Source organism: Phacochoerus africanus, chromosome 7 (genome assembly GCF_016906955.1).
Source record: "Phacochoerus africanus isolate WHEZ1 chromosome 7, ROS_Pafr_v1, whole genome shotgun sequence".
In the NCBI taxonomy this organism is placed as follows: Eukaryota; Metazoa; Chordata; class Mammalia; order Artiodactyla; family Suidae; genus Phacochoerus; species Phacochoerus africanus.
In genome coordinates this window covers 88,595,457-88,621,242 of record NC_062550.1, presented here as the reverse complement: position 1 = coordinate 88,621,242, position 25,786 = coordinate 88,595,457, and the positions used below count along the sequence as shown (strand labels likewise).

Genomic DNA, 25,786 nt, shown 5'->3' with positions numbered 1-25,786 from the left:
CTTAATTCCCTTTAATACTACTCTTCTTACAACCAGTGTAAGTGGCCACTTTCTCCATTGGTTTGGAAGTCCTTTTGAAGGTAAAGACAGTAAAATACTTATTACATTTCTCTCCCATATCTACTATGAAGCAGAATTTTTAGAAAGGTAATGGTCCTATTCAATTTTTAGGAAATTGAATTATTCCTCAAAGCAATTTATACAAAAGTTAAGCAACTCAACACACACACATATATATTTAAAAGGGCACTGTTATGTCAAATTAACTTAATTGGTGGAATGCACAGTAGAGGATTTTTCCCATATTGTTAAACAATTTTAGGTGCATGGTGCTTGAATTTGGTGCTTGATGTCTAAAAAAATAAAACTCTCTTGGTTCACATTTTATCATACCGACATCATAAACAGGAATTGATATAAAATTGGCATTCAGTAGTTTCTATTTTGCGTTAAGTTTCTGCACTTAAGATATTGTTTTAGATTGTCACTTGCCCTGTACTTTAGGTATGCTGCCACCAGGTGGCGGCAGGGTGCCAGGCATAAGGTCTGTACAGCAAGACGTGCTTTCAAGTTGAAGTTAACAGCTAGAGTTCAAAAATAATGAGACTGTACATATCCGATTTAACATAATACATCTCTTTAGTAAAATAGATAAATTCTAAATCAACCTTAAACGTCTTTAAAGCAGATATAAATCCTAAGCTACAAAATTACCTCCCTCATCAATTTCCTTCACAGCTTTGAATTATTTTTATAATGGGCAGATTCTAACACTAATCTTGCATGCCTACTTTGGTTATCAATTAATCTTTATAACATACTCTATTTATTGTCAATCTCTTCCATGGCAGCTTGTATGTCAGGCTTCAAAATTCTAAATAGTTTTCCTCTAACAAAAAAATCTCTGGCTCTCCTTCCATCTCACAAGGGAGAGGCTTATCATTTCAGTATAATCTCAGATCTTCTTCCAAGGAAGACCCAAAGCATTTCTCCATTAGGATAGCATGAAGAGTGCTGTACGTGCATTTTATAGAGTACTTTTTCCTTTTTAATTTTCTACCCTATAGATAATTTATTAGAATATTCCCTCTCTCAGAGCTCCTAGAAGCACAGAGCCCATTTATAGCATTTACCTACTTAACTGCAATGAAAATGAATCTCCTCAGCAATAGGCTTTACCATAAATGTCTCCAGGAAAGAGTTTAAGAAACAAAAGTCCTCATGCCATACTATAAATCTGAGTGAATTACAGAATAAAAAATTAAGAGGTTTTATTATAATTAATGATATTATATCTGGAAAAGGAGCAGTTTCACTGAAAAGGGAACACTGAACTTCAAAACGTAGTCAGAAGCACCTATTCTTATGGAATGGTTGTCAAACCGAAACTTTGTAAAAGATTCTAGAAGGGTTTAAGATTACGGATGATAACTTGAGAATGAGTACATCCCTACCTCTGAGCTACTACCCTGCTCTGCCCTGAGGTCTTCTGTTTCAAGAATAAAAAGAACCAGGTGGCTGGGAGTCAAGGACCAATGATGTGTAGTTGGGGGGAAAAAAGACACTAGCAATTCAATACCTAAGTATAGTTAGGAAAAAAAGAGAGGAGGGTGGGAGGGGAAAGGCTCTCTGCAGCTTTATCCTGAGTGCTGCTGCATAAAGCTGAGAGCCATTCCTCTCATACTCACCCACTCCAGGAGTGGAAATATTCTGAGTAGCACTAAGCAGTGAGGGTTTGGACAGGGCTGGTAGGGGAAGATGCTGCCTTTTGGGCAAGTTGAGAGGCTAAGAAGCCGAGGTAGAAGAAAGAAGTAGGAGTTGGGAGTGGGGGAATAAAGAGGTTGAGCAGTGATTTCTAGAGGCCAGAGTCTGCACAATAAACACGGCAGCTCTCTGTTCTAATATGGGTGGGTACGGAGAGCTAGAAGCACATGGCAACTAAGCTGTGAAAGCATGCTCCAAGGAAGCTGGCCAGCTCCCAGCCTAATGCTGGGAGAGGGATCTGGAGAAGAGAGAAAGAAAAAAATAGAGGCAAAAGAAAAATAGAATAGGAAGACAAGAGAAAGGGATGGGTAATAAAAAGCTCTCATGTGATTTTGTGTCTCACAGGAAACCTATGAAGCCAGCAGAGCAGATATTATTATCTTCTATTTTAAAAAGGAGAAACTGAGGCCAAGAGTTGGTAAGTGACTTTTTTAAGGTCACATACTGAGTGGCAGATATAGGGTTCAAAGTCAAACGACCTGATTCTAAAATAAAGATGAAAGAAGAGAGGGTGAATTTGAAACACTGACACACACTGTCTCTCCTACCCTTTACTTTATAAACAGTAAGTAAATTTTTCATATAACCAAGGCTTAGGTTTTTAAGGGTCAAAATGAAACAATTTTAGCCACTATTGAAAAGCATTTCTGTAAGGTACTATATTTGTCTTTGCCTCCCTTGAATACTGACTGTAATTTGTTGTCTTCTTCTTGATACATGCGGTTATAATGATGAAAATTGATTCTATATTATGGACTTCCAATTCGGGGACACCATCAGGTTCTAAGGAGGCACATAGGTTGTGCTGCTGACAGGCCTAATACAGTCATGGCTAGAAATAGCTGTAGAGCAGAATCAGCTGACTCAGTCCCTACTTCCATCACAGTTGGCTGGCTCTTCCTTTTTAAGTGTGTCGGCTTCTGCCCCCTGCCTACTGCTTTTGAGCATGTCATTCCCCTGATTAAAATATTTTTAATGGCTTCCCACTGCTTACAGCAGTGGTTTTCAACCCAGGCTGCACATTAAAATCACGTGGGGAGTTTTTAAAAACCTCTAGGTGCCTAGAGGCCACTACCAAAGATTTTGACTCGGTTGTTAGATATAGGGCCCTAGCCTACACCATGGACTTGGGCTCCTGGCCAAGCTGGAGTAACAGGGATTGAATTTATTCCTAAATGCCCCTGCTCCTACCTGAAACAACTGAAAATCCAAAATGAAATATATGAAACACTAGTTTTTAAGATGTTGGAATGAGGCAATGAAGGGAATTTATCTCTGAGAGATGAGGAACAAAGTGAATCCCCAAATTGTCCTCGTTTACCATCTTTTTAAAAAATATTTATTTATTTATTTATTTATTTATCTATTTATCTGTCTTTCTGTCTTTTCTAGGGCCTCACCATGGCATGTGGAGGTTCCCAGGCTAGGGGTCTAATTGGAGATACAGCTGCCAGCCTACACCACAGCCACAGAAACTTGGATCCGAGCCACTTCTGTGACCTACACCACAGCTCACAGCAATGCCAGATTCTTAACCCACTGAGCAAGGCCAGAGATCAAACCTGCAATCTCATGGTTTCTAGTCAGATTTGTTAACCACTGAGCTATGACGGGAACTCCTGGTTTACCATCTTGAGAGAATTCTCAGGCCACTGTGCAGGGAAGAGGAAATCAGGAAGTCTGAAAGACACTTTGAATTGAGATGATGAAGGTGAGAGCCTAGGGGTCTAAAGCAGCTAGAGTTCTTTTGTGAAGGGTACTAGAGAGGCCAGAGTGCTAACCAGCATGCGTATATGAAGAAACTGTCTGAGACTGAAACAAACAAACAAACAAAAAACACCTGAAAAGAATAGTGGGAGTAATACTTAGAGTTCAAACAGAGCTGCTAGTAGTTTGCACTATTCAGACTGGGAAACCTAGAAATTCATAGGGCATTGTTAGAACACTTAGAAGCATCTTGCTTCAGTATTGTAGAAGTATTTGCCATGCACTAAATGATGCTCTAGTTTTGCCTGACAAGTCTTAAAAGAAAGACCTGAAAGGATAAGAGTATATCCAAGGAGCTTCTCTGTGTCTGAGATTAGAACTCAAGAGTATTTATAGGAATACAAAAATATTCAGCACTTAACAAGGTAAAATTAGTAACGTCTTGCATACAATAAAAGTTACCAGGCATGCCAAGAACATTGAAGAGAAAAATCAATCAGTTGAAACTGAGCCCAAACTGACACAGATGTTAGAATTAGAATACAAGGGCATTAACAGAGTTATTATAATCACATTCCTTATGTTCAGCAAGTCAGAGGAGATACTGAGTATGCTAAATAGAGACCTAGAAAATTTTAAAAAGACTAAAGTCAAACTTCTGGAGATGAAAACTATAATCTCTGAGATTAAAAGTACACTGGATGTTAATAATGGCAGATTAGATATTGCAAGAAGAAAAGATAAGTGAACTTGAAGACATAGCAATAGAAACTATCAAAATGAATCACTGAGAGCAAAAATATTGGAAAAAAATGAACAGAGTATTGGCAAGTTGTGGCCCAGCTTTAAATAGCATAATATACATGTAATTGAAGTTTGCAAAGGAAAACAGAGAGAATACCAGACAGAAAACACTATTTTAAGAAATAATGACCATGATGTAGCTGCTATGGAAAACAATTCAGAGGTTCTTCAAAAATTTAAAAACAGAATTACTGTATGATCCAGCAATCCCATCTTTAGGTACATATACAAAAGAACTGAAAATAGGATATCAGAGAGATATTGTACACTGATGTTCACTGCAGCATTATCCACAATAGCTGAGGGGTAGAAGCAACCTAAATGTCTATCAAGAGATCCACAGCTAAAGAAAATGTGCTATACACATACAATAGAATATCATTCAGCCTTAAGAAGGAAATAATGTTGTAAAATTGATCATACGTTTACAACATGAATAATTTTGAGGACATTATGCTAAGTGAAATAAGCCAGTTACAAAAAGACAAATACTTCATGATTCCACTTAGACAAAGTAAATAAACTCATCAAATTCTTAGAAACATAAAGTAGAAAGGTGGTTGCCAGGGTTTAGAGGGAGGGAGGTGGGGGAGTTGTTAAATGTATATAGAGTTTCAGTTTTGCAAGATGAAAAAGTTCTAGAGATCTGTTGCACAAAAATGTATTATATATTTAACACTGTTGTACTCTACACTTAAAATGGGTTATCATAGTGGATTTTATGAATTCTGGACCACAATTAAAAAAAAAAGATTGTAGTGGGAGTTCCTTTAGTAGCTCAGTGGTTGACAAACCTGACTAGGATCCATGAGGATGCAGGTTCAATCCCTGGCTTTGCTCAGTGGGTTAAGGATTTGGCATTGCCATGAGCTGTGGTGTAGGTCAACAGATGCAGCTCAGATCCCACATTGCTGTGGCTGTGGTGTAGGTCAGCAGCAGCTGTAGCTCTGATTCAACCCCGGAGCCTGGGAACTCCCATATGCCATAGGTGTGGGCCTAAAAAGAAACAACAACAACGACAACAACAACAACAACAACAACAAAACGATTGTAGTGGTAGTTGCATAACTCTGTAACTATACTAAAAAGGATTAAATTGTACACTACAAATGGGTGAATTGTATGATAGACGAATATCAAAATAAAGCTGTAAAAACAAGTTGAGGCTATTAGACAGCAATTATAGAGAATAAACAGTCCTACAACTATATGCAGTGTAATGTAAATTAAAGAAGTTCCATGTAAGAACATACCATACAAAGCCATCAAACTGAGCTCTGCTGTAGAAGTAAGGAAAAACCAATGGGACCTAATCAAACTAACAAGCTTTTGCACAGCAAAGGAAACCAAAAAAGAAGCAAAAAAACAACTTACAGAATGGGAGAAAATACTTTCAAATGCTGCAACTGACAAGGGCTTAATCTCTAGAATATACAAGCAATTTATACAATTCAACAGCAAAAAAGCCAACAACCCAATTGAAAAGTGGGCAAAAGACCTGAATAGACATTTTCCCAAGGAAGATGTACAAATGGCCAAAAAACACATGAAAAAATGCTCAACATTCCTGATTATTAGAGAAATGCAAATCAAAACTACCACAAGATACCAGTCAGAATGGCCATCATCAATAAGTCCACAAATAACAAATGCTGGAGGGAGTGTGGAGAAAAGGGAACCCTCCTGCACTGTTGGTGGGAATGGAAGCTAGTACAACCAATATGGAGAACAATATGGAGGTATCTTAGAAAACTATACATACAACTACCATATGACCCAGCAATCCTACTCTTGGGCATATATCTGGACAAAACTTTCCTTAAAAAAGACACATGCACCCACATTTTCATTGCAGCACTATTCACAATAGCCAAGACATGGAAACAAATGTCCATTGACAGATGATTGGATTAGGAAGAAGTGGTATATATGGAATATATACAATGGAACACAATGGTGGTATACAATGGAATACTACTCAGCCATAAAAAAGAACAAAAGAATGCATTTGCAGCAACATGGATGGAGCTAGAGACTCTCATCCTGAGGGAAGTAAGTCAGAAAGAGAAAGACAAATAACATGTGATGTCACTTACATCTGGAATATAATATACAGCACAAATGAACCTTTCCACAGAAAAGAAAATCATTAAGTGCAGCCAGAAGAAAAAAAGGTACATTATATACAGAGAAATAACAACAAAACCAAAAAGGAAAGAATAACAGCAGATTTCTTATCAAAAATAACACAGAAGAGAGGATGGTGGATCAATAGCTCTAAAGTACTTTTAACTCTAGAATTCTATACCCAGCAGAAATATCTTTCAAAAATGAAGGCAAAATAAAGTTTTTTTTTTTTTAATCAGTGGCCCACACTATAAACAATGTTAAAGGAAGACCCGTGGGAAGGCAAATGACAGCAGATGGAACTAGGGTTATATACAAGGGAATGAAGAGCAGGTATGGCTTCATAGGTGTGTGACCTGTGTAGTTGCACGAGGACATGTTCTTTAAAGGAGTCTGTGCTTGGTTAAATGTTCTGTCATTGTCTTACATTAAAAAATTTTTTTTTCATTTTTTCATGCAGAAGTTCTGGGACCAAGAATCAAGCCCACACCACAGCAGCAACCCAAGCCACAGCAGTGACAATGCTGGAACCGTAACATGCTATACCACCAGGGGAACTCCCTAAAATAATTTTGAACAAGGGGCTCCAAACTTTTCATTTTGCACTAGAGCCTCAAATTATGAAGAATTAATAAGGGTCCTGATGAAGAATACTTTGTAGCCCACAGGAATGGGGGAAAAAGCTGGATTCTGAGGTTGGCTTAGATCTGGGGAGTATGTTCAGGCATGGAATGTGGCAGGGTGGAGGTGGCTTCTTTGGAGGATATTTGAAATGCTTTTAATCAGGAGAAGAGTGGATGAAATCTGTGTGGGGGAAAAACAACAGATATCCACCAAAATAATCTTTTAAGGTAGAAATTTCAATATACTTAGAACCTAATTTTCCTTTTTCCACAGAGATGGGTCATCAATGGCTATAATCAGAGGGTTTCAGTTTTTCATGAAATTAATTTGTTGCTAAGTGTCTACACTGTCTCCTCAGACCCGAATGCCTTGTTCACTTTCATTGTATATGTGTGTTACTAATTCCAGTATCAACACTTAGTAATGCTTATTCCATAATATTGACCCTGAGGCAATGTAAGAATGCAAGTTCACTTTTAAAAGAAAAGCTATATTCTTTCCAAGTTTAAGTGTTTAAGTGCATTTTATTGGGATATAATTCTATCTCATTTTAGGTCAAGCCTCCAAAATTGAGAGTAACAAGATAAGTGCAGATATGCAAAACATGCTGAAAGATAGTGGAATCAATAGTACCAGCCTTAGCCCATTATCAACCTCCAGGCCATATGTGAAAGGGCTAAAAATCACTTGAAAGTGGGTATGTATTTGGAAGAGGATTATTCTTCTCATATGAGAAACAAAGAAGTGTGCTTTTTGCAAAACTTGGGCCAAGTGAACAAAGCTTCCAGAGAATACCTTTAAGAGCTTGCAATTTAGATGCAGTGAGTGGGGGAGGTGGAGTCCAGGGACTTTACCTGATATGTGCATATCTGAAAAAGTCAGAAGCTCTGAGGCTGTGTCTAGCTGTCCTGAAGGCTCGTGAAGATCCAGCTGTACTGTCTATGAGTATAAATTAAATGCTTAAATCCATAGATAATTCATAAAGTTTGCTCTACACTTGAATACTCATATCCAGTTATTAAGTTAAAGCCTTCGGCTTTGATTAAAGTTGTTAACTTTTGAAGTGTTGACTAATGTAGCCTCCCTGGTGTGGAAATATGAATATTTTTCTCATTTATTAATGTCCTATAGTGAAAGCATAACCTTTTACTTAAAATAATTGGTTTGGAAATGGAATTATAATATTCTCCTCCCCATTCCTCCCCTGCAATTTGTGAATTTGGTGATTATTCTTCTTAGTTGGGAGTGTAAGTTGCCATTTGCATTTATCCCAACACACATGCGCACGTGCACACACACACACACACACACGCATACACAAACACACTCACATACACAATGTAAAAAACTTTTAGGGAGTAAATTTAATTGAGGTTATAACAATGAGGGTAGGGTTGAGAGGAGTGTGACTTTATAATGCTGATCATGAAATAAAAACATCAAAGTAACGCACAGCAAAGGAAATCATAAAAAAATGAAAAGACAACTTATGGAAAGGGAGAAAATATTTGCAAATAATGCAACACACAAGAGTTAAATGTCTAAAATATACAAGCAACTTACACAACTCAACAACAGCAAAACAACTCAATTGAAAAATGGGCAGAAGACCTAAACAGACATTTCTCCAGATGGCCAGTAGACACATGAAAAGTTGCTCAATACCACTAATTATTAGAGAAATGCAAATCAAAGATACAATAAGGTCACTACTTCACTATAAATAACACATGCTGGAGAGGACATGGAGAAAAGGGAACCTTCCTACAATGTTGGTGGGAATATAAGTTGGTGCAACCACTATGCAAAAAGTATGGAGATTCCTCAGAAAACTAAATATAGAACTGCCATATGTATGATCTAGCAATTCTGCTTCTGGGAATATGTCTGGACAAAACTATAACTCAAAAGGATACATGCACCCCTATGTTCATATCAGGCACTATTCACAATAGCCAAGACATGGAAGCAACCTAAATGTCCATCGGCATTCATGGATTAAGAAGATGTGGTACATATATACATTGGAATAGCACTCAGCCATAAAAAAATGAAATAATGCTATTTGCAGCAACATGGATGAACTAGAGATTTTTTTATACCAGGTAAAATAAGTAAGAAAGACAAATATCATCTAATATTGCTTATATGTGGAATCTAAAATATGTCACAAATGAACCTATCTACAAAACAGAAACAGACTCACAGACATAGAGAACAGACTTGTGGTTGCCAAGGGGGAGGGAGAAGGATGGACTGGGAGTTTGGGGTTAATAGATGCAAACTATTACATTTATGATGGATAAACAACAAGGTCTTACTGTATAGCACAGGGAACTATATCCAATCTCCTGGGATAGACCAGGATGCAAAAAAATATTTTAAAAAAGTATATATGTGTGTGTGTGTGTGTATGTGTGTGTGTGCATATATAACTGAATCACTTTGCCATACAGCAGAAATTGGCATAACATTGCAAATCTATATTTAATAAAACATTTAAAAAAAATCAGAAGCAAGCAATGAGTCTAAATTTGACACTGATAGGACCATATTTCTATAGCATTTAAAACAGATAAAGCCGCACTGTTAAAGATTTAACAAAAAATTAGAATGGTAACTTTGAAATTTTCTTAGTTTATCCAAATGATTAGACTATCACAAAATTTCCCTGGGAAGGTAGAAACTGAATCATCAACACTGCAAAAGAAAAAACAAGAAATTTGACAGCCTTAAGCAAAAGAGTGATGTAAGTACAGCTCCAGTAGCTATTAGGCAAGAAGCAAATGACTTTCTAATCAGTTTACTGTTGCAAAAATAAGTCCAAATGATTTTCATGGGACACATATGGATATTGCTACCTTATTTTATTTGTTTCTACCCAATGGTATTCAAGACACAACCAACTGCCAGAGTTAGATTTCTAAAGCTATTCTTATAAGCAGAGATTTAAAAATGTACTGAAGCCTGATTTTATTTTGTTCTTTCAGTGGGTACTTTTATAATTATCAATATTGTAGGAGATCATAAGCCTGGACTAGAATGATTTCCTTAGTAAAAAAATGAATGGTAAAACTAATGGGAAAAAATTGATAATATGTTCTATATTGATATTCACAAATGAATAAATTGGACAGTGTTCAAATTTATTTGATCTAATCAAAATTCCCTTAGTAGGCACATAGTGATAAAATAAATTAATACTATTTTTCATAATTGCAATACTTTTTTGTTGTTGTTTAGGAAATGGATAATTTCATAATTATCCATGCATACTTCACACAGAAAATATGCGGCTCTTTTATTGAAAATGTCCCCAGGCAAAGATACTGAGATTTTTCAATAGTATTAGGAACTGTTGTATAAACCTGGTAATACCGTAAGCAAGTTTGAGTAGACTGTGTGAAAAAAAATTCACGTATTTATGTCCATTTCTAGTTTTTAATTCTAACAAGCCTTTGGAGAGGATTATGGTTCAGGCTAGAGATTCATCTGGCTAGGATCTGCAGGAGGAAAAACTTGCCTGACAACCTCTCTCAGCATATTCATGTGACACTCAAATCTCAGTACAAAAGTGGAGGTGGTATTAATGACCTCATCAATGGTAGTGGCAGACACAGGGGCAAAACAGAGCTCTTGATGAAACATCGGTTTCTGAGTATGAAGCACGGATAAGAGAATACAGGGACCAACTATTGGCAAAGACTTCATTTTCTAAGTCTAGACACACTTTGCCTTAAAAGTTTATGCTTGATTTCTGCTGCTGACAAAACTGCTATTCGGATATGAGGTCTCCATTCTCTCCCTACCCCTATTCTTTGGGGAGCTTTGTGACCAAAACTTTTATTAGGTTATTCAAATAAGCTTGTTTTTCAAAGGTGTAACTGTGTTCCACCAAGAAAAAGATCTTTGGGGACTTTTGGAAAGATTACAATTTCAAATGTATTTGTACTTCTCAAGTCACAACTTTGTGTAGTTTTCATTTCCTCATGAAAATATTTGGAATACATTTATATTCACTGAGAATGTTTTACTAGTTTTCTAATATCAAGCATAATACCAGGAGAAATTAAGAGGCTTAATCAATACGATCTAATGATCCTGAAGTTATTTGTAATCACATGGCAGTCAGCCTCCTCTTGCTGGGTTCTCCTTCCCTCTCAGCAGACCTCTGTATCAAAGACAGCCTCCACCCGTATTCTCTCTTCAGTCTACACAGAATAACTGTTATTGGTGCCATCAGGCTTCCTTAAAACTAATGACTCATTACAAAGGTTCAGGATGGGACTTTCCCTGAAATGCGTCGCTCTAAATCAAAGTGAATGTACATTCCTTTTGGGCTATAAAAATAAATTATAGGTCCTCAATACAGAGTTACTGGGCCCATATATTATAGATGAGCTTATCTTACATTTGGATATTTGGATACTTCCCTCATTAGTTGGAATAAATGAAAGTCTTGAATTTGAGACCACAATCAAAAGCTTTGTAAGCCAGAAGGCACTCATTGTGCCTGTCTCATTTTAAAACCCAACAACCCTAAACCATCACATGAACTATCTTGTGGCAGCTCTAAAGGGCATAAAAATTTTGCTCTCTGATTTCCAACTCTAAAGGCACAAATAGTTCTTGTCCACATTAAGCATAATTATGGAGTTAAATGACTCTGAAACCTCTTCATCAAGAGTGTAAACTTGTCCATAAAGCCACCACAGACTTTAAATTCTATTAGTTTACTTTAAGGAAAAGATACTGGATTGGGTTAGATACAGATGTTTCACTCCAGGTGATTCTGATATGATGCTTCTGATGGGCGTTTCTCCCTGGACTGGAGTCAGTATACAAATGTACCTATGGTGAAAATGCTTAGAGAGTCAGTACAAGTGGAAAAGGCTATTCTTGTATCCTACCTCAAGGCTGGATAGCCCTGTGGGTAGTGGTTTAAAACCCTAAGCCTTGGCATTAAACATGAAACCTTACGGCATCAGTGTCCTGTGGTCACTGCTGTCATGCACAGGCCTGGCTGCAGTGCCTGGATGGGGATCTCTAGGCCCCTGGTACACATAGCAGTGGGGAACATGTGGGTCCAAGCCCACAATTTATTTTATTTTATTTTTGTCTTGTTTTAGGGCTGCACCTGCAGCATATGGAGGTTGCCAGGCTAGGGGTCTAATTGGAGCATTGGCAACGCCAGATCCAAGCCTTGTCTGTGCCCTACACCACAGCTCACGGTAATGCTGGATCCTTAACCCACTGAGTGAGGCCAGGGATCGAACCCTCAACTTCATGGTTCCTAGTCAGATTCGTTTCCACTGCACCACGACGGGAACTCCCAAGCCCACACTTTAAATGTTAGTGCTAGTATTTGGATTTTGAGAGACCTCTAGTCTTTCTTTGATGATCCTTGCTTCAATGAAAACATTTTATAATAAAATTCTATTGGAATTTGTTCAACGAGGAATTACTGCTAATGTTAGGTGACTGCCTTGTGCTCTCTGTCCCAAGTATTCATTCTTCAGTGGGGAGCAGTATTATTCAGATGTTACATAGAGATATTTATCACTGACTAGGAAGCTACTTAATTGGAAGCATGTTTGGTTGATCTATGGAAGGTCCTCCTTTAATAAATGGCTAAGAGTAGCCATAAGAATGGGGTCATGTTTTCGGTGGAGAACTGAAATATCCTTGATGCCATTAAAAAGCAACAGTTTCAGTTGGTTCCACTGCCACACAGATGGATAACAATATTAATCAGAGGCTTTTAGTCAGTCAGACAGTGAATTCCTTCTGAAATAATGAAAGCTTTTGTGAAAGGATAGGAACAGAAAGCTAAGAGTAGCTGATAGTAAATTAAAGGAAGGAGCCAAGAATTTGTCCATTTAAAGTGATTTTTAGATTAAAGAACACTTCTTATAGATGTTCCAGAAAATATATCATTTTAAGACAGACTTTTAAAAGCAAAGAATAATTAGTTATTACTAATAACCATTATTTAAAATAATTAGTGACATACAATACATAGAGATTGGTCTTTTGGAGAGAAAATGGCATAAAGAGCAGAACAGACTGTTTGTGAACCAGCAGAAATTTATCTGCTTTGTCTTTCAGTTTATGGATGCTTTACTTCAGTTATTGGAATGTAAAACTTAAATCTAAGAAAGTCTCTAAAAGATTAACTGATTTTCCATTCACTTTTGAAAAGAAATGTTCATGATGTGATGCCAAATAAAATATGAAGGCATGATAATTAGGCTATCTTTTCATCTCTTGCATTCCTTTATGCCATTAGAAATAAAATAGCAGTAAAAATAAAACGAGAAATTTAGCAGTATTGAAATCAGTTCAACAAATTTGGTTGATCTTTTTGGGCCTGAATACATGGCAACATATGTTAGCCAGTTTTTAAAGAAAATCTATGCCAAGTGTATGAATAAAACAAACAATTTAACATTAGATATAAGCCCTAGAAAATAAAAAATTGATATTACAGCAGCTTATATAACAAGCACAAAAGCATTCTCTTTAAGTATGGGGTTTATATGTGCAGTTAAGGAATGTAACAGGAAATATGACAGAGGTAGAAACGGAAATATAAGGATATATAACAGAGGTAGGAAACTAACATATAAGGAAAAATATAAATATAACAGGTAGAAAACTAAAAATGATAACTTTAATCTTTAAAAATGAATAAGAGTAAAGAATAGAATGGGAACTTATTTGTTATCATGTCCATATCTTAAAGTGACATTTCCTAAAATGGAAAGCCCAAAACTGCTTGGAAGGTTTTCTTAAATAATGTAAGGCTGATTTTTTTTTTTTTTTTTTGGCATACGGAGTTCCTGGGCCGGGGATCAGATCCCAGTCACAGTTGCAACCTACACAGTGCTGGGCCAGGGATTGAACCTACATCCCTGCACTGCAGAGACACCACCCATCCCGTTGTGCCACAGCAGGAACTCCTGAAATAACATAAAACACACCAAATGTCCTGTGAGTCCCCACACCAAAACTTCAAAAGACCATGAATGTGGAGCTTGACTAAAACCAAGAGAGACATATACTCAAAACAGAAGGCCTATCCGTAAATCCTTGTTGGATATTGAAACAGTGGCAAAGAGAGAAAAAATTACCCCCTACAACAGGAATTACCAAATGTTGAATGGCTAAGGTATTGTTAAGAGATCAACTTACATTAATAAGTTCAACTTCCCAGATTTTTTTCAACAGGTCCATTGATGTGTAGCCATTAATTAGAAAGGCTTTGGTGTAGTCACCTAGTTCAATGGAATCCAGCCACTCAGCAACAGAGGTGGGATGGTAGCCATCATGGCCAATGGGTCTCATCTGTAATTAAAAAAATCATATTAGAATTAATTTAAGCTGTTTACTTTGTGTTCCAACAACAGAATGCATCTTGTCACTTGGAAATTTATCTGATATGAAGCAACAGATTTTTCTGGATAAGAAAATAAGGAAACCCAAAATACTTTATACACAATTCTAAATCATTAATAATTTCACACTGAATTAGTTTTCAAAAATGCACCCAGAAATTTCCAATTTTTCTGCTAAATCAACTCCATATTTGAGAGAACTAAATATGTCAAACTTCTGTTGTAGACATTATTGGCATTCTGTTGGATGGAATTTAAAATGATGTCAGTTGGATAGTTTTAAATTCAGTGCTGAAGGCACAAGGAACTGCACTCCCAAAATGTAGATGATAATTCTCATATGCACAACATCAAAGCATATGAAAATACTGCATGATTTAAACATCCAAAGGAATTCATGCCTATGCAAGACATGTATTATAGGTAGTGCAAACATGCTGGAGAAACATACTGCTGTGGTAAGCCAGTAAAGAAGAGGCTTTTGGGTGTTTAAAGACCATGTGTTCTGCATAGACTCTACAGTATGTTAGATATGAATAGAGAACTCGCTGGCAGACAGATTCCTATTTTTTGTCAGCTATATACGGATTTATTTTTTTACTTTAGGAGAACAAAGAAGTGTGACAGCAACATAATGTTTCTGAGTTTAAATTGGAGTGTGAAAGTAATTTAAGCAAGAGAAACTTCTGGGTTTAAATTTTTGTATGGATTATTCTAGTCCTTTGGCTTTTATTTGAAATTTTAGTTGAATTTGCAGTTCTTGGTGTTTTGAAGTAACTCACTTCTAAGACTTATGCTGCTTTGCATTCCATACCAGACATCTAATATTTCAGTTATTAAGGACAGCTGGCACCTAATCAACTTGATGGGATCCTTCAGTGAAATTCATGATGGGAACAGCACAACTGGACAAAATGCAACATAGATTTTCCTCTTCCTTCAGATTCAGGGAGATAAATAGTAATGGAAATCTATATGATTCTGATTTGTGGGCCCAGAAAAGATTAGTCTGGGCATCAGGGATTCAGATCTTAATCTCAAGCATGTTAGGCTTTCTGTCACTATGCAAAATTCTCATTTTTGACATTCTTCTTTTTTTTTTTGTTTTTTTTTGAGGAGAGTGCAATCAGCATCTGTGAAAGGAGGGATGAGGAAGCAGAGCTGGGCAGAAGAGGGGTTGGAATGGGATGGGGCTTGACAGAGCCACTGTGAACCCACATTGGGGTACTCTGGGACAGCTTATGTTATTAGGGCTGGGCAGATAGGAATGGGCTTTTGTAAACCACTTCTCTGTTGCTAGATGTTGCCTTGGGAGGAGCAAGCTCTGGTAAGGGTTCTCTGCAGTGAAGGCAGATGTTGGAGATGCTGACAGCTGGAGGCTATCTGCTGACCACTCTCCCTGAGGTGGGGCAAGTCGTTCCTTGAAGGGAGTTAGCGGTGGTCCATGTGCCTCTCTTCCAGTATACCTGGGACCTCCATTCACCAAAGACCAACATGATACTATATTTGTTTCCTGCCTTTCGCCCTATATCCACTCACTCATTCACATGCCCAAAGCACTTATTTTTTAATTTTAGATGAACCATTGGCAGATGTCATGAGACTTTACCCCTTTGGTACTTGAGCACACATCTCCCAAGAACAAGGACCTTCTCCACAGTCACAGTGCCATCACACTCAAAAAATCTGATAGAAACACTGATAAAATCATATTACCTAATACATAGCCCATATTGACATTAAAATTATTCCAAAATTATTTAAATAATATTATATTAAATTATATCATTATAACCTTAAAATTATATCTAAAATTATATTAGGTAATTACATCACCTAATACATAGTCCATATTAACATTCCCCAAATATCCTCAAAAATGTCATCTATAGCTAATTTTTTTTTTCCTGGTCAGCATCAATCAAAGGTCAAGACAGTTATATTTTCAAGTAGTTCTTCTGCCCTTTTCCCTCTTTTTTCTTCTTGGGATTGTATTTACTTCTTGATTTTTAAGTTCCCTGTTTTCTTCTTTCCTATTTTTCCACTCCCCAATCTATTTTCCATTTTGAGGTTTAAATGTCCTCTATTTTAACATTACAGTGTAATCCATTATATGTATTAGGGTCTGAACTGCCTCAGACTTAACATATTTCAGTTTTACATTGCCTGGCTCGTTTTAACTACACATTAAATGTTTGGTCAATAAGACTTAACTCAGTGCTTATTACATAGTTGTTACAAATGTAAATGACAGCTCAAAATTTGCAAACTGAAGTTTATCAGCAGTTGTAAATAACTGGATGTTATAGATGGGTATAATTGGTGACTAAGACCTAAAACAGAGGCTCAAGGTATTAAATACCTTCATATTGTATGAAGAGTTACAAAAATATTGGGACCAGGAGCATTCTCCAGGACTTATTTAGAGGTGGTCAAACTAACTCTGCTACCCTGAACCATCACCCAGCCTCAGGAAATTCCCTGGCTGTCCCAGTTGACACAAGGAAATAGTGAAAGAGGGAAAGAAGAAGGACTCATTAGAGTTGAAATTAACAGCCAGGCATGGAGGTCATGCTGTTAGCCATAACAAGAAGCTGACCAACCCAGCAGATGGATACTGGTGACAAGCTTAGGGAGTCTTGATGAACCAAGCTGGGGTAGAGTTAGATGTCCCACACCAGAGAGCTGTGCAGTGGGACCATCACCCTGAGCATTCATAAACCGTTCCTTTGGGAGAGCACCCAGTGGCCACTGCCGCACAGAGGTTGCTGATGATTGAGGTTAGCCAAAAAGCAATGATGGGAAACCCACCAGATTTCTGCAAAGAAAACTCAATTAGGGATAAAGAAGTATGCCTTCCTCCCAATCTCTCCTTTTTGCCCCAGCACCAGGGAATTTAGAATCAGAAAAGAGAGAGGTACAAGTCCCTTGGCAGAAGACTAAAATGGGAAGAAAAGAAAACTGGAGGCTTAAGTGGATTTGAACTGAATTTTAAATATTTTATATAACTCGAAAGTTACTGGATATGTCAGAGATCACATTAAAAATAGTAAAGAGAAAATTGTAAACCAGCTATAATGGGAACAAAATAAAAATCATGATATTAAAAAATAAAAAATAAAAAGAATAATAAAAAAGAAAGATTAATGGGGGAAAAATAGTAAAGAGAGTATCAGTTGAGCTTGGTTGAAGGCAGGATTGGAAAAAAAAATCAAATCAGTATTTTGCTGAGTGCAAACTGCTCAGCAATCTGGTTGTTCCTGTGAGGCAGGTTCTCCCAGACCAACCTTAAGGAGGGTGAGGGAGGGAAATATGATGGGAGGCTGAGACACAGGGGCAGTGTAGACAGCGAGCCTGAAGAGAACCTGCAAATGGGTGCACTGATATGTGCAGGGGAAGCATTCACCCGCCACTCATGTGTTAAACATTCAACCAGTATCTATTCTGATGAAAGCCGTGGAATAGCAGAGAACACGACACTCATGGTCTCTCCCTCAGAGAAATTACAACTCTTAATTAAAAACTATGTGGACAGATGACCAATAAATCATGAAGGTTCTGCATACATGAAGAGAGGAAACTATTAGCACTAAATGAAGTTATAGAAGTCACTTTACACATGTAATGATATGCATAATGGTTACCGTGCTGCACAATCATTTCCTTCAAAGCCATTCTTTATTTCTCTTCTTACTGCCACTACCCTGTTTAGGTTCTTGTTGGTGTTTATAAAAACTAATGCAATAGCTTTCCCCTTGGCCTCCCACCTTTGGTCCAGCTTATACCAAGCTGCTATATCAGTCTTCCAAAAAGCCAGGCTCAGAATTCCCATTGTGACGCAGCAGAAACAAATCCGACTAGGAACCATGAGATTGCAGGTTTGATCCCTGGCATCGCTCAAGTGGGTAAAGGATCCGGTGTTGCTGTGAGCTATACCGGTGTAGGTCACAGATGCAGCTCGGATCTGGCACTGCTGTGGCTGTGGTGTAGGCTGGCAGCTGCAGCTCCGATTAGACCCCTAGCCTGGGAACCTCCATATGCCATGAATGTGGCCCTAAAATCACAAAAGACAAAAGACAAAAGACAAAAAAAAAAAGCCAGGCTCTTAAATCAACCTTTGCATGAAGACCTACAGTGACTCCTTCTTGATAAAAAGGTCCTTTTCCAGCATTCTAGACAGGTGAGATCAAGTATAAACTTATCTTTTCCACCTAATCTCACACTTCTCTCTCTATGTAAACTAATACATATGATTAAACACACACGTATATCTAAACAGTACGTTAAACTGCTAGCCATTCCATGAACATGAACTGTGTGTGGAAGATGCATTTATGTCTTTGCTAATATCTTTTCCCATGCTTGGGATGCTTTTAGCCTTTATTTCTGGAGAGTTTCTTCAGGACTGGATTCTTGAGCTCTAATAAAAATTTCCAACTGTTTGTAAACTATCTCAATAGATGTCTTACAGTATCAGCAATATGAGTACAATTAAAACATTTTTAATTGAAGTATAGATAGTTTATAATATTCCTTCAATTTCTGTTGTACAGCAAAGTGATCTAGTCATCCATATATATACATTCTTTTTTTAATACTATCTTTCATCATGTTCTAGCCCAAGAGATTGGACATAGTTTTCTGTGCTGTACACAGCACAGGACCCCATTGCTTATCCATTTTAAATGTAACGGTTTGCAGCTACCAACCCTAAATTCCCCATCCATCCCACTCTCCACCCCACACCCCTGGCAGACACAAGTCTGTGTTTGCTCTCCATGTATGTGGAGAGCAGACTTATCTTTGCCACCTAATCTCACACTACTCTGCTATATGTAACCTAATACATGTGATTAGACACATGTCTGTGATCTGTTTCTGTTTTGTAGATAGGGTCCTTTGTGCCATATTTTAGATTCCACATATAAGTGGTATCATATGGTAGTTGTCTTTCTCTTTATGACTCACTTCACTTAGTATGAGAATCTCTAGTTGCATCCATGATGCTGCAGATGGCATTATTTTGTCCTTTTATATGTCTGAGTAGTATTCCATTGTATCTATGTACCACTTCTTAATCCATTCATCTGCCGATGTAAACGTGGGTTGTTTCCATGTCTAACACAAGTACAAAATTCATCTCATTCAGTTCTCAAACTGGCCCTCTTTATGTGTTTCCCAGCTCGGTTAATGGGGAAGCATCATACCATTGCCCAAGCAGATGCTTAGGAGTTGTCTTGCTTTCTGTTTATCATCATATCTAATTAGGCCAACAAGTCTTGTACATTTGATTTCCAAAATGTCTTTCAGTTCAGTTTCCTTCTTCCAAAATGGACTTTGGAATCCGACAATAATATCTATCCCTGCTGTAAGGATTATATGACATAGAGAATGTAAATTGCCTCATGCAGTTTTTTGAATATACGTCTTCAATAATTCTTAGTTCTCCTGCCTCCCCAGTGCCCTAAATTAGGCCCTTGCTTATTTTGAAATTGCAGGATGATGGTCCTTTGGCTGCTGATGTTTTCAACTCCAATCAAAAATCTTCTTTCCTCTCTCACTCCTGCTACCTTCCTTCACTCCTTTCCTTTTCCACCTTGTTTTAGAAAGGGTTTATGCCTGCTCGCCTCTTTATACTCCTCCTTCTCACAGATGACAGTTATTTTTCAGAAATACATCTATCACTCGAGTGGATTGAATTTTTTTTCTTTTTTCTTTTTTAAAGGCTGCAGGTGTGGCATATGGAAGTTCCCAGGCTAGGACTGGATCAGAGCTGCAGCTGCCAGCCTACACCACAGCCACAGCCATGCCAGATCCTTAACCCACTGAGTGAGCCCAGGGATGGAATCTGCATCCTCATGGATACTAGTTGAATTCATTACTGCTGAGCCACAACTGCAACTCCTTGACTGAACTGTTGATCTCAATTCTTTGCTCTCCCTCCTGTATTAGAATTATGCTTCTGTGCTCATTACTGAGGTATCTGCCTTGTAGTCTGTTGTGGCTGGAGTTACAGCTCCATCCCATTGATGTTGGCCATGCACTTGTTCGGGCAATGTCAGTGTGGTGGTTTATAGATGAGGACTTTTTGCTCCTGTGACCTTCTCATCCTTTCATGTCCTTTTTCTCTACCGCAAGAAAGACAAATGCCGAGTAGTTTTGTAACTGTTGCCCCTGGAGGAAAGATGAAGGCTTGTGGAGCAAACCTAAATCTAACCCAAAGCTTGGAGTGAACCCTAGCTCAGTGGAGCTCAGGTGAATCCAGCTGAAGTTAGCTGAACCACAGCTGACTCAGGGACTCATGAGTAAGAAAAGTAAATATATGTGTATTTGTGTTGCTATCAACCACTGATATTTTGACATATGGGTAAAACCGACTAACAGAGTCACTCTTTATTTCAGAACCCTTGGAATTTGTATTAGTCAGGCTTCTCAAGAGAAAGAGAATCAATAGGCTGTGTATATAGACATGCACAAGTCTGAAGTCCAGCAAATGTGAAATCTGTAGAGCAGGCTGGAAACCCAGGTAAGAACTGATGTTGCAGCTGAAACCTGAAGACATTCTAGAGGCAGGATTCCCTTGTCTTCTTTGGAGGAGCTCAGTCCCTTTCTCTGATTCGATAGGGTCAATCCATGTTTTGAAGGATAATCCGCTTTATTCAAAGTCTACTGATTTACATGTTAATTCCATCCTAAAAATGGCCCCCTAACCCTAAACCCTAATCCTAAAACCTAACCCTTCACAGTGACATCTAGACTGGTGTTTGGCCAATTATCTGGGAACAGTGGCCTAAGTCGACACATAAGATATTCCAAACTCTTTAACTTATGAATCCACCATCAAATACAGCTACATGAGACTGAGAACAACTAGGGAACTTGAATTAATATCAACATCCTATCCAAGCTATGTGACTATCACCTAGTAAACATCTCTGTGTACTTCATTCCCACTAATCCTAAACCAATTATTTTATGAAGATGATGGTTAGGGCATCATCCATTGTATTTCTAGTACATTTCCATCCTTTTTCTCATGCTATTCCCTCTGCCAGGAATGCTACTTCCCCCGTTCTCTGTTGAAAGTCTATCCATTCTTAAAAGGTCCTGTTTAAGTGCCGCCTCTTCTGTGAAGCCTTCTTCAATACTACCCTTACTCCCAAGTCAAAGCTAAACATACCTTCTACTAGGTTTCTGTAATAATTTGAATAAAATTCTGTTACAGTTCTATGAAGATCTGCTTTCTTTTTTTTTTTTTTGTCTTTTTGCCATTTCTTGAGCTGCTCCTGTGGCATATGGGGGTTCCCAGGCTAAGGGTCTAATCGGAGCTGTAGCTGCCAGCCTACGCCACAGCCACAGCAACGCGGGATCCGAGTTGCATCTGTGACCTACACCACAGCTCACAGCAACACCGAATCGTTAACCTGCTGAGCAAGGGCAGGGATCGAACCCGCAACCTCATGGTTCCTAGTCGAAATCACTAACCACGGCACCACGATGGGAACTCCTGAAGGTCTGCTTTCTATTAAAGTCAGAGATGCGAATTTCTGTCTTCCTCTTTAGACTGTCAACCTCTGGGTGAAGAAACAAGGTCTTAGCCAAGTATGCGGTCTCTTTTGTGCCCGGCAGAGTATCTTGCAGAGGGCAGGCATTTGCTAAATGTTTATTAAACTGAGTGATTTAGTAAACACATGAAGATAAAATGACAAATTTTAGTGGAATGGCATCTATTTGTGGGATAGATCTGTATTTTATTCTGCATATTAAGAAAATGAGGATTTTTTTTGCCTAACATTAATGTTTACAACTATTTAAAATTATTAAATACCAGGAACCAATTCCAGGTAGCATGCTGTAATACAGAATGTATTGGGATTGGTTTCTGTAGCCTAGCAGTCATGACTATTCTACTACATAGCTGTGTAACTATGGGCAAGTTACTTCACCTCTCTAAAATTCAGGTGTTCTCATCCATAAAATGAGTCTTAGGTCAATGATCTCAGAATTCCTTTTTAATTCCTAAGTCTTACAATTCTATAATTTGTATATTGATATCAAATTAGTATCAGACTTATTTATCCAGTAAAGAAAAAGGAAGCCCAGAGGCAAAAGAAAAAAAAATTACAGTACAAGATAGGACATTTAGGCTAAAGGTGAGACGACAATTCCCACTTCCTTCCTGAGTGTCAGCAGCACCCACAAGGAGCCCTGTGACTGCTTTCTCAAATTAGCAGTGATGAGCCTCTTGTTCCAGGAGGAGCATCTGACAGGACAAGGCCAGACAGAAACAGCTCCAGGGGCTGCCAGGCCTGCCGTACTGCTGAGTGCGAATGGGAGTCAGGCACAGTCTGTGATCTGAGAGGCAGAGTGGTGGGCAGGCAGTAGGCATTCACAACAGAGGTTCACAACAAGTTCACAATAGTTGAATCCCAAAGTAAATCCCTAAGTTGGGATAGACACAGAGACAGCAGGGAAGAAAGCGTCAGTTTTAGGAAAATGAGGATATGCTGGTACCTCTTACCAAACATCTTCCTTGTTGCTCTTGATGTCTTGTTATTCTGCCCTAGTGTGCACTGACTTTTCTCCAGGAGCCTCTTAAAACCAACTTGGCCTCAGAGTGGACGCACAAACTCTTAAAACCACAGATGACACGGAAGGCAGAGGCCCTTGATACTAGGCCCACACTCTGCAAGGCTCCGGGGCTTCAAGGGGGGTCAGTTATTGGACAGCCAAACAGCCCAGGCTCTGAGACCGCCGCGTCTACTTCAATTGCGTAACTTATATTTTACGTGTTTTACACAGGAAGGAAGAGGAAGGAAAGCTTTCTCTGCTTTAAAACAATTTTGAAAATCACTGATCTAGAAGAAGGTTTTTGTACGATTACATGATCCCTACAGTTTTGTTTTCTTTTGTTAGTTTTATTTGAGGTATTCTGGGTTTGTCCTATTTGTATGAACATATATGTACTGTCTGTCATTCCACTGTCTGAAACCAGCTTTGTCTGTTCAGACAAGGATAAACCTCATAGAGTGACAGAGCCACAAGATGGAAGGGATAACAAGAGGAATGCAATAAAAATGGGTAAAGGGGAGTTCCCGTCGTGGCGCAGTGGTTAACGAATCCGACTAGGAACCATGAGGTTGCGGGTTCGGTCCCTGCCCTTGCTCAGTGGGTTAACGATCCGGCATTGCCATGAGCTGTGGTGTAGGTTGCAGACGCGGCTCGGATCCCGCGTTGCTGTGGCTAGGTTGTAGGCTGGTGGCTACAGCTCCGATTCGACCCCTAGCCTGGGAACCTCCATATGCCGTGGGAGCGGCCCAAGAAATAGCAACAACAACAACAAAAAAAGACAAAAGACAAAAAAAAATGGGTAAAGGGAGTAAAAAGAAGAAAAAATGAAATTACATTATAGTAGATAGAAGATTAAATTTAAAAATAGTTCCCATTGTGGCGCAACGCAAACAAATCTGACTAGGAACCATGAGGGTGCAGGTTCGACCCCTGGCCTCGCTCAGTGGGTTAAGGATCCGGCGTTACTGTGAGCTGTGGTGTAGGTCACAGATGCAGCTTAGATCTGGTGTTGCTGTGTCTGTGGTGTAGGCCAGCAGCTGTAGCTTTGATTCAACCCTAGCCTGGGAACACCATATGCTGTGGGTGCAGCCCTGAAAAGACAAAAAGGACCAAAAAAAAAAAAAAAGTTCTCAATGTAACAAGTTGTTAAAGTAGAATTATGTATGATACCAGCATGGTAATTAGATCAAGAGAGGAAGGAACCCCCCCAAATCAATAACAAAATTGACAAATACTTTTATGTCTGAAAGTGTTAGACAATTTGTTATAAAATTGAGGCAGAGACCTAATGTTGTCCCCCAAAAACTGTTCTCTCTCTTCCACAGTAGCGGGGCTTTGACTGACCGCATGTCTGCCCAGCTAGATTAAAGACACACTAGCTTCTCTTCTGGGTGTGCAGAAATGCATTCTTCTATGGAATACACTTGAGCCTATGGAAAGTGCAGTTTCTTTCTTCCTTCCTTCCTTCCTTCCTGCTGTGCCACAGTGGAAACTCCATAAAAGACATTTTTTTTTTAGTTCTAGAGTTGCTTTTTTCTGCTTATTATTGTTATTTTTTTTTTGGTGGGGGAGGGTCTTCCCATACCTGGAACAGCAGTGTCTACAGCCTAGCTTTGGCCACACAGGCAAAACAATACTCTAGAGTTTGGAAAATGTTTCTCAGACCTTAATGTACATAATAATCATGTGGGGAATCTTTTTTTTTTTTGTCTTTTTGTCTTTTCTAGGGCTGCTTCCATGGCACATGGAGGCTCCCAGGCTAGGGGTCTAATCGGAGCTGCAGCCACCGCCCCATGCCAGAGCCACAGCAATGAAGAAAATCTCAAGTTTCTGACTTTGATACTTGGGTACATGATGGTGGTGTAGGTCGAGAAAGCGGGATCTGAGCCGCATCCTCGACCTACACCACAGCCCATGGCAATGCCGGATCCCCAACCCACTGAGCAAGGCCAGGGATCAAACCCACAACCTCAGGGTTCCTAGTTGGATTCATTAACCACTGAGCCACAATGGGAACTCCTCATGTGGGGAATCTTAACTTGCAGATTCTAATTCAATAGGTTGAAGGGTGAATCTGAGATACTGCATTTCTAACAAGCTTCTTGGCATTGCTAATGCTGTTGGTCTGTGGACCACAGTTTGAGGAGCAGTGTTTGAAAGGATGATGGTGCAGCAGACGGAAGGTCCTGGGTCTGGGTCCTCTGAAGCTGTGCAGAGTCAACTTGTAAACTTGGACTGCTCACTCTAAGACTATTATGTGGGAGAAATAAGCGTTCTCTTCTTTAAACCACTAGGAAGTCTCTGTTTCAGTGGCTTAACCTTTCTTCTAATAAATATGGAATTGAGAATCACATAAGGTAACGTCATGTAGAACATTTAAAGGAAGCCTCTACTTTCATTTGACAGGACATGGCATTGTCTTTTGTTTTGCGAAGCCGTATGTTTTCATATCTGTCGCCATTAAAAGAAACTTCATTTCTTTTAACTGCCGTTGTTGGCATCTTTCTGTCAGTAACACTGCCATCCCTTTGTGACAACTACGCAAGGGATCAGGTGGGGAGGGAGATGAAGAAAATCTCAAGTTTCTGACTTTGATACTTAGGTACATGACGGTATTACCAGCTGAGAAAGAAAAGAAAATATTGAGTGAAGTAAGTCAGAAAGGGAAAGACAAATACCATATAATATCACTTATATCTGGAATCTAATATGTGGCACAAATGAACCTTCCCACAGAAAAGAAAATCGTGGACTTGGAGAATAGACTTGTGGTTGCCAAGAGGGAGGGGGGA

General features: G+C 38.7%; 1 protein-coding gene across 5 annotated transcripts in view; it reads right to left on the bottom strand.

The window, feature by feature from the left end:
• ANKS1B (ankyrin repeat and sterile alpha motif domain containing 1B) overlaps positions 1 to 25,786 on the bottom strand; it is a 407,090-nt gene that overhangs the window by 285,562 nt on the left and 95,742 nt on the right. For all 5 annotated transcript variants that reach the window (XM_047788213.1, XM_047788210.1, XM_047788211.1 and 2 more), the window contains one exon: positions 14,221 to 14,373. In XM_047788213.1, coding sequence (XP_047644169.1) covers positions 14,221 to 14,373 — 153 coding nt within the window. The remainder of the gene's footprint in view (positions 1 to 14,220; positions 14,374 to 25,786) is intronic.